Source organism: Populus euphratica, unplaced genomic scaffold, assembly GCF_000495115.2.
Source record: "Populus euphratica unplaced genomic scaffold, PopEup_1.0 scaffold466.1, whole genome shotgun sequence".
Taxonomy (NCBI): domain Eukaryota; kingdom Viridiplantae; phylum Streptophyta; class Magnoliopsida; order Malpighiales; family Salicaceae; genus Populus; species Populus euphratica.
The window spans coordinates 79,629-89,733 of NW_011500345.1; the positions used below are offsets into that span (position 1 = coordinate 79,629).

The 10,105-nt window shown below is 38.0% G+C and overlaps 1 protein-coding gene and 1 long non-coding RNA gene across 2 annotated transcripts; both read left to right on the plus strand.

Annotated features, from left to right (window-relative positions):
* Positions 1-1,321: 1,321 nt before the first annotated feature.
* Positions 1,322-3,036, plus strand: LOC105113885 (7-deoxyloganetin glucosyltransferase-like). Its single transcript, XM_011010237.1, has 2 exons — positions 1,322-1,709; positions 1,940-3,036. Exons 1-2 carry the CDS (start codon positions 1,379-1,381, stop codon positions 2,863-2,865), a joined length of 1,257 nt encoding a protein of 418 aa, XP_011008539.1. The 5' UTR covers positions 1,322-1,378; the 3' UTR covers positions 2,866-3,036.
* A 5,693-nt stretch (positions 3,037-8,729) lies between these two features.
* On the plus strand, positions 8,730-9,747 carry LOC105113884 (uncharacterized). Its single transcript, XR_840039.1, has 2 exons — positions 8,730-9,097; positions 9,603-9,747. It is a non-coding gene; the product is annotated as an uncharacterized LOC105113884 (long non-coding RNA).
* The last annotated feature ends 358 nt before the right edge of the window (positions 9,748-10,105 follow it).

The window sequence follows — 10,105 nt, forward strand, 5'->3', positions numbered from 1 at the left end:
ATAAAAAGCATAATTAATTATGTTTTATTATTTATTATTAATTATGTTTTGTTATATAAAGCATTGTTGGCCATTCTCTGGTGATCAATGAACAAACTGTAAGCATACACGCACTGAATGGGAGTTGAAATTGAGACAATGTGGACAAGCTTGTGATAGAGTTGTTGGAGGGGAGGAGAGGTGTGAAAATGAAGAAAAAAAGTCACAGAATGGAAAAATTGGCAGAGGCGGCCACTGACCCCAGTGGTGAATTGAGACAGGTTAGTGACGGAAGTGCTTTCATCATGAGGAAAAAAAAAAACCGAAAAGAAGTTTCTTTATTAACAGATAATTAAAGCCAAGGCAAATGTGTTGTTTTCAAGGTGAGTGGTGTGGATAAGTTGTTTAATAATATTTCAGATAAGCTTTTCTGATATAAATTATTGCTAAATATTATGGCTGGCTAGCGTTGGCTGTTGAGTCTTTTTCCTGAATGATGCAGTGCTTTCTGTAGTAATTTTACCGAAGGACGAGAGAGTCCGCTCAGGGGATTTGTGTCCAATGCTTCAATAAATTACTGTGCTCTGGTTTCTTCTGAAGAATTCTCGATCTGCGGCTTGCTTTTGATCCTTCCGTCAAGTTGACTCCATGCCCACTTGGGTGTTTTTCTAATCATATTCTAAATTGAGAAGGGGATGGTTTCTCTATTTCCACTGTAAATAAAGAGGTTGGGTGAGAGGAAAGTGAAGGGGGAGGGGAGGAGAGAGAGCTTGAAGAGAGTCGTTGTTTTGTATTTGATCTCAAAATCTTAATTGAAGCTCGTTTTTTGATCGATTTAATCTCCCAGAAGCACCACCAGTGTCAGTTGTAATAAATTAAAGAAGAATAAAAACAAAATAAAACTTGAGGGGGTATTTATCGTTAAAGATGTTTTTTCAATATAAAATTATTTTTTAAAATTTAGTAAGTTTTTTTTCTAAAATAAAAATTACAAAAATAATTATATCAAAATAAAAAAAAATAAAAATACTAGCATGCTTTGTATACACGATAAAATAAATATTAAAAATAAATTATTGTTGAAAATGAAATATTCAAAAAGTATACACGTGCAGGGAATAACTAGATATTTTTTGCTTGTTTGGCTTAATCTTACTCATGTAAAAAAATTATTTTTTTTATTGGTTGTTATTTAATGTTGAAGTTTAATACTATATAAAAATCTTATTTTTCTAATGTAGAATAGAAAAATTAACATAAATTAATTTTTTTTTAAATAATCTTTATTATTTACAACATTTTCTTCTTTAATTCCACTCCCTTCAACATTGTGATCCTAAGTTGATAAGCCTATACAAAGACCAGAATCTCTAATGCGAAGACAACAGAGTGACACAGCATGAGAATCCATTTTCGGTTTGAATCCATTCCGGATGGCTTCCCTCCTCCGGATGAGAATGCCACACACGATATCTATGCAATTTGTGAGGCTTCCAGGAAAAACTTATTGGGTCCATTTAATGACCTGCTTGACAAGCTGAATGACACAGCATCTTCTGATGTCCCCCCAGTGACTTATATCGTCTCTGATGGTGCCATGCCAGTCGCGATCGATGCTGCTGCGATGCACGAAATTCCTATTGCATTGTTCTATACTATCTCTGCTTGCAGCTTCATGGGGACTAAACAATTTCGAGCACTCAAAGAGAAAGGCCTGACACCACTAGAAGGTATGAACAAGGAAAAAAACGTATTTATAATTTCATTAAGGTTTTTTAATTAGTTCATTAATTCAAAATATATTCCCCTGTAAGTAAACTGGTGCCCTTAATTATTCATTCTGTTCACTAGGAGTACAAACAAGGAAACCTTCTTTTTGTATATATATTTTTTCTCTGTTTCTTCAGCCACTTTTATTCAGTTACTAGAAGCTATATGTACGTTCAATTTTTGTTTGCAGACGAGAGCTTTTTAACAAATGGTTACTTGGACAAAGTAGTAGATTGGCTCCCAGGAATGAGAGATATAAAGTTAAGGGACCTTCCAAGTTTTGTTCGAACAACAGATCCAAATGATTATATGTTCAACTTCTGCGTGGAATGTGCTGAGAGGGCTTCTGAAGGTTCTGCCGTTATTTTCCATACTTTTGATGCATTGGAGCAAGAGGTTCTGAATGACTTTTACTCCATGTTTCCTCACGTCTATGCGATTGGTCCACTTCAATTGCTTCTCAATCAAATGCGAGAAGATGATCTGAATTCTATTGGAAGTAATCTATGGAAAGAAGAAGTTGAATGTCTCCAATGGCTGGATTCCCAGAAACCCAACTCAGTCGTTTACGTTAATTTTGGTAGCGTAGAGGTCGCTACAAAGCAGCAGCTCATTGAATTTGGAATGGGACTTGTAAAAAGTGGTCACCCATTTTTATGGATCATAAGGCCTGACATGATCGCTGGCGACTGTGCGATATTGCCGCCAGAATTCACTGAAGAAACTAAAGACAGGGGCTTTATTTGTAGTTGGTGTCCACAAGAGGAAGTCCTCAACCACCCATCAGTTGGAGCTTTTCTAACACATTGTGGATGGACTTCCATAATTGAGAGCATTTCTTCTGGGGTGCCTATGCTTTGCTGGCCATTCGCTGGTGATCAACAAACAAACTGTAGGTACACATGCACTGAGTGGGGAATTGGAATGGAGATTGATAGCAATGTGACAAGAGATAAAGTGGAGAATATTGTGAGAGAGTTTAGGGAGCGAGAGAAAGGTAAAGAAATGAAGAAGAAAGCCATGGAGTGGAAAAAATTAGCGGAGGAGGCCACTGGGGCCGGTGGTTCATCATCCATGAACTTAGACAAGTTGGTGACGGAAGTGCTGCTGTCATAAAAAAAATTTTTGCTTCTTTTATTAAAAGATAATTTAAGCTGAAGTCAAATGTATTGTTTTCAAGGTGATTAGGGCTGATACATTGCTTAATAATATCTGATATAAACACACATCATATCCTAGGCTTTTTAAATTGCTAAATAATAATATGGCAGGCTAATGTGGAGTGTTGATTTTTTGACATTGTTGTTGGGAAAACTCGGAACAACCGGACACCAATTTACCCGGATCAATTCAGCGGAATACAATTACAATTCACAAGTCCCAATTCTTTTCCTCTTTGTGCAGTAAAACAGAATCAAACAATGATGAAAAATAATGCAAATAATCATAAAATCAACACCAAGATTTTTAACGTGGAAAACCCGATGCGGGAAAAACCACGGGACCGTAGTCCACCTAAAAACTTCCACTATCAACAAATAATGGGTTCACAATCATTCTTCCTCAGATTCAACTAAGGGATACAACATATATATCATCAAGAACAACTTATTCTCGGATTACAACAAGATTAAAGGAGAATTATTTGAGAAAAACTCACAAAACTGACAGCCCCGTTTTCTGTCAAAACGGCCAGCTTCCACACCACCAATCTTCGATCCAACCGTTCAGAATGAAGATCAACGTGTCTAGAAGCTGCTGTCAAAATCTCAGCCCGATCCAACGGTGAAAGAGTTGGAAATCGAAGAAAGAATGAAGGCTGCTCTGCTGCCTTTTCTTCTCTTTTTCTCTCTTGATTTTCTTCTCCTCTCTTCTAATTTCAAATCTGTTGCTACAGTAGCCGAACCACACTGATATTAACACCAAGAGACAGCCATCACATGACATTTAATGTGATGGTCCCACCATCACATGATGTGGGACCATACACAACAAATCTCCCCCTCACACACCATGTGAGGAATTCGCCATGCCGGCGATCAATATGTAAAATTCAATTTAGAAGGCTCTGACAAGCCTGCTTCCCTTCTGCAGAACTCAAACTTCTCTCTCGGTAGAGGTTTGGTCATCATGTCAGACACGTTGTCATCAGTATGGATCTTCTCAACAACGAATGACTTCATCTCCATAGCATCTCGAATCCATTGATATCTAACCTCAATATGCTTTGATCGAGAGTGAAAAATAGGACGCTTACTAAGATGGATTGCACTTTGACTATCACAGTGCAATACAAAGTTCTCTTGAACTAGGCCAAGTTCATGCAAAAACTTCTTCATCCATAACAACTCTTTGCCCCCTTCAGTAAGAGCAATATATTCGGCCTCTGTAGTGGATAATGCAACACATTTTTGCAACCTTGATTGCCATGAGACTGCTCCCCCTACAAACTTCATCAAGTATCCTGATGTGGACTTTCTAGAATCAACATCACCAGTCATATCTGCATCTGTGTATCCATCTAACACAGGTTTATCATTACCAAAACATAAACTGAAACTAGAAGTACCTTTGAGATACCTGAGTATCCATTTCACTGCTGACTAGTGTTCTTTACCAGGATTGGAGAGGAACCGACTAACCACACTAACTGTATGAGCTATATCCGGCCTTGTGCAAACCATGGCATACATCAAGCTACCAACTGCGGATGCATAAGGAACCTTTTTCATCTCATCTTTTTCTTCATCACTTGAAGGACACTGCTTAGAACTTAGTTTAAAGTGGCTTGCAAGTGGAGAAAAAACAGGTTTGGAGTTGCTCATGTTGAATCTCTCAAGTACCTTTTGAACATATCTCTCCTGAGATAGCCAAAGTTTTCCTTTCTTCCTGTCACGTGTGATCTTCATACCAAGAATCTGTTTTGCTGGTCCCAAGTCTTTCATTGCAAAAGACTTGCTCAACTCTTCCTTCAACATCTGAATCTTCTTAGCATCATGGCCAACAATCAACATATCATCCACATACAACAAGAGAATAATAAAGTTTCCATCTGGAAACCTTTTCATAAATACACAATGATCAGAAGTGGTCCTGTCATAACCATGATCCACCATAAAAGAATCAAACTTCTTATACCATTGTCTTGGAGCTTGCTTTAACCCATATAAGCTCTTTTTCAACTTACAAACTAGCTGCTCTTTACCTTTTGCTTCAAAACCTTCAGGCTGCTCCATGTAGATCTCCTCATCCAAATCACCATGGAGAAAGGCAGTTTTCACATCAAGTTGTTCTACTTCAAGATTCAAACTAGCAGTTAAGCCAAGCACAACTCGGATTGAAGACATCTTGACCACTGGTGAAAAGATTTCTTCAAAATCAATACCCTTCTTCTAACCGAAGCCTTTCACAACCAATCTTGCCTTGTACCTTGGCTGTGAGCAATGTTCATCAATTTTCAACCTGAACACCCATTTGTTCTTGAGTGCTCTCTTACCTTTAAGAAGCTTCACTAACTCAAAGGTATGGTTTTCATGCAAGGATTTCATCTCTTCTTGCATTGCTTTCAACCACTCACTTTTCTTCTCATGTGACATAGCTTCATCAAAGCATTCTGGCTCTCCCCCATCAGTGACCAACACATACTCATGAGGAGAATATCTGGTGGAAGGTTGGCGAGGTCTAGCTGACCTTCTTAATTGTGGCTCATCTGAAGCTTCCTGCATAACCTGTTCAGGAATAACATCAACATCATCATTAGTTGCTTCAGGATCACCAACTAATGGCTCAATAAGAGAACCGCCACCATCATCATTTTGCAAGTCTCCCCCATAATTAGCAGGCATTAAAGGTAACTGTGGAGTAGGTCTTGGATTTGAATTAGTTGGAATAAAAACAGTAGACTCTGTTTTCTCCTTTTGTTCAAAGTCTTCAATGGTTTGATCTTCAAAGAAGATAACATCTCTACTTCTCACAATTTTCTTCTCCTTTGGATCCCATAACCGATAGCCAAACTCATCATCTTCAGAGCCCAAGAAAATGCACTGCTTTGTCTTGCTGTCAAGCTTAGACCTTTCATCTCTAGGAACATGTACAAATGCCCTGCATCCAAACACTCTTAAGTGTGCATAAGAGACATCTTTTCCTTTCCAAACTCTATCTGGAACATCAAATTCAAGAGGAACTGATGGAGAAAGGTTGATCATTGCAACTGCAGTCTTCATTGCCTCACCCCAAAAAGACTTAGGCAGCTTTGCATGAGAGAGCATACATCTAATTCTTTCAACAATGGTTCTGTTCATTCTCTCAGCCACTCCATTCTGCTATGGAGTCTTAGGAACTGTCTTCTCCAACTTGATACCATGTTCCCTGCAGTACTTCTCAAAAGGACCCCTGTATTCACCATCATTGTCAGCTCGAACACATTTGAGCTTTCTACCAGTTTCTCTTTCAACTCTGGCATGGAAATCCTTAAAGACATCAAGCACCTGATCTTTGGATTTCAAACAAGTGGCCCAAATTTTCCTGGAGTGATCATCAATAAAACTAACAAAGTACAATGCACCTCCAAGAGACTTGTCAATCATAGAGCAAACATCAGTATGAACTAAATCAAGTACATGTAATCTTCTATGTGAAGGTGATCTTTGAAATGCAACTCTATGTTGTTTGCCAACTAAACAATGAGTACATGTGTTCAAGTTCATACCTTTTAATGGAAGGTAGTTCTTCTTGGCAAGGATGCCAAGGCCTTTCTCACTTAAATGTCCAAACCGCTTATGCCACAGATCAGTAGAGCAATCTTCAATTGCATTCACCTCCCCTTTGATCACCTTGGCTTGTGACATATAGAGACCCATTTTCTTCCCTTTAGCAACAATCAGGGAATTTCTGGAAAGCTTCCATTTACCATCTCCAAAGTAATTGTGATAGCCTTCTTCATCAAGAGTACCTGTAGAGATCAAGTGTAGGCGCATATCAGGCACATGCCTAACATCTTTGAGTAGCAACTTGCACCCAGTATTGGTTTCCAACCAAATGTCTCCAATGCCCACAACACTAACCATCCCTTGATTTCCCATCCTAACTTGACCAAAGTCACCAGCAGTGTAGGATGTGTAAAAATCACGTCGGGGTGTAACATGGTAAGAAGCTGCTGAATCTGCAACCCAGGTGGTATCCTGACATGCAAGATTAACACAACCATCATCACAAACAATGGCAACATCACCATCATATACAACTGCAGCTGTACCATTCTCTTCATTCTTGTCTTCATCTTTACCCTTTTTATCTCTTTTATACTTTCTGCAATCCTTTTGCATATGCCCAGGCTTGTCACAATAATAACACTTAAAACCCTTCCTTGATTGAGATCTTCCTCTTGGCTTCCATTTGCCTTTTCTATTGCTGGATTCTCTATCTTGCTTGCTGTGAGAGAACCTGCTTGGACTTCTCCCTCGACTTTCTGTAACAAGTGCATGAGACTCAGAAGTGCTTGTGCCTTTCCTCCTCTTCTCTTCATTGAGGATACAATCCTTCACTGTTTTCAAAGTGATCTTCCCATTCGGAGTAAAATTGCTAAGTGACACCACCAAAGTCTCCCAACTATCCGGCAATGAACTCAGTAGGATTAGTGCTTGCATTTCATAAGCTAACTCCAGATTCATCAATGACAACTGATTCAAGAACCCTTGGAATACATTTATATGCACTGAAGCATCTTCACCATCTCTATACTTCAAATTCACAAGGTCTCTAATTACAAAAACCTTGTTTTGTGCACTCTCCTTAGCAAATGTTTCTTCCAACATCTTCCAAACTGTATAACAGTCATGTTCTTGAGAAATATGATTAATGGACTTAGAAGAAACCCATTTTCTAACATTAGCAGTAGCCTTTCTATTTAGTCCATTCCATTTTGCATCATCCATATCATCAGGCTTTATTCCTTTACATTCAATCGGCAAAGCCAAATCATTGCAATATAAGTGATCCTCCATCATTGTTTTCCATAGAAAATAATTTGAGGAAGTAAGCTTTATCATGCCCGAATCTTCCTTTTCCATTTTAACTGCACAAGAAATTTAATCTGCACAACCAGTGCTCTGATACCACTTTGTTGGGAAAACTCGGAACAACCGGACACCAATTTACCCGGATCAATTCAGCGGAATACAATTACAATTCACAAGTCCCAATTCTTTCCCTCTTTGTGCAGTAAAACAGAATCAAACAATGATGAAAAATAATGCAAATAATCACAAAATCAACACCAAGATTTTTAACGTGGAAAACCCGATGCGGGAAAAACCACGGGACCGTAGTCCACCTAAAAACTTCCACTATCAACAAATAATGAGTTCACAATCATTCTTCCTCAGATTCAACTAAGGGATACAACATATATATCATCAAGAACAACTTATTCTCGGATTACAACAAGATTAAAGGAGAATTATTTGAGAAAAACTCAAAAAACTTATTCTCGGATTACAACAAGATTAAAGGAGAATTATTTGAGAAAAACTCACAAAACTGACAGCCCCGTTTTCTGTCAAAACGGCCAGCTTCCACACCACCAATCTTCGATCCAACCGTTCAGAATGAAGATCAACGTGTCTAGAAGCTGCTGTCAAAATCTCAGCCCGATCCAACAGTGAACGAGTTGGAAATCGAAGAAAGAATGAAGGCTGCTCTGCTGCCTTTTCTTCTCTTTTTCTCTCTTGATTTTCTTCTCCTCTCCTCTAATTTCAAATCTGTTGCTACAGTAGCCGAACCACACTGATATTAACACCAAGAGACAACCATCACATGACATTTAATGTGATGGTCCCACCATCACATGGTGTGGGACCATATACAACAATTGTTAAGTATTCATCATGGATTGAAAGATCACTAAGTTGATCCTACAAGAACTACAAAGGTAAACATAACCAAAATATTGCCTGGATTTTCAAATATACTTGTTAGAAAATAAACATCGAACATACTTTGGGGCAATGTTTTATCTTGAAACTTTCTATTGGGAGGAGGTAATTAATTGTGAAATTCAATCCATTGTAAGTCATAACGAAGAGGAAACAAGTGGATTTTTCTTCTTTAGATAATAAATGAATCTTCAAGACAAAGATAAAAGTTGAAAATATTGACAAACAAACGGGCTAAGTGATTAACTTACCCCCCAGCCCCAAATCCCCTTTGCCCTCGTTCAAGACTCTCAACCCTAGCACCAGCAGCTAGTTCCACTCTCTCTATCTTTCTCAAAACACCTTTTTTTTTTGTTCTTTACTTCGTCTGCGGGTCTGCCTCTGATTGTCTTCTTCTTTTGTGCTTTCTTTATCAGGTTAGTGCTCTTACACTTCTTGTTATGAAATTGTCTCATTCTCCTTCTCTGTCAGCCTAATTCGTTTCGTTCCAAGAATATTAATTGATCCATGAATCCTTTTCAATTCTTTTTAAGACAGAATGGCACCCAAACTGTTGCCAAATTACTAACTTTGTAGTACAAACTAATGGTAATGGACTCAAGAAAGGCATCCTGTAAAGTGGGTTTAAAGTCTAAACTTTGAAGTACAGATTTTATGAAATTGTTTTAACAAAGAATAAAGGATTGAAAGGCATCTTGCAAAACTTGTGCAATCTGATAATTAAGGGCTCGATATTCGAAATGCATAATGTGTTGCAAATTCAACTGTTTAGTATTCTGTGTAAAATTAGATGAAACAGAGGAACATTTTGTTATGCTTGGATAACTACTTTTATGATTTCTATGCTAGATTTGTTATTTTGGATTCACTGATCTTTTTCCTTCGTCATTCATCGTTGGAATTTCTTGATTTCAAATGCAGCAACCCAACCGTTGAGCACATCATTGGGTGAAAAAGCTATTTGCGGCGTGAAGAGATTGAATTGGTATTTAAATTGGCATATTCCTCTGTTTTAGCTGGCAAATATATAGAATAAAATGGCATGCTTGACTCTTGGAGTAATGAAGTTAAGGGTCTGCAAACTCTGCAGATGATTTTTATTAATTCTATTATGAATATGCACTTACGCTTTCCAAAGTATTTTGTGAGTATCATTCATGATGCTAGCAACTTAGAAGATAAAAGGAGTGACCTTGATACTCCTATGTATGCTTGTTCTAAGTCACCATCACTACATCCTGCAAGATGGTTATTTGAGAAGATGTTGTTAGATATGCCTGCTGATAAACCCTGCATTCACTTCCTTGTCTATGTCATAGTTTGTGCCTTCAAAATTGAAAATCGTGACTTCCATGTTTGCATAATCGGATGATGATGCTAGTTTTGGTTGCCGAAGTAGAGTTTGTGATTAGTGTAATGGGCTT

What these genes read in the sequence shown, in the direction of transcription:
- LOC105113885 (XM_011010237.1), top strand. Translation starts at nt 1,379, where the DNA reads ATGAGAATCCATTTTCGGTTTGAATCCATTCCGGATGGCTTCCCTCCT. An exon ending in AGGCCTGACACCACTAGAAG is followed by an intron (nt 1,710 to 1,939) that starts GTATGAACAAGG and finishes TTTTGTTTGCAG; the next exon opens with ACGAGAGCTTTTTAACAAAT.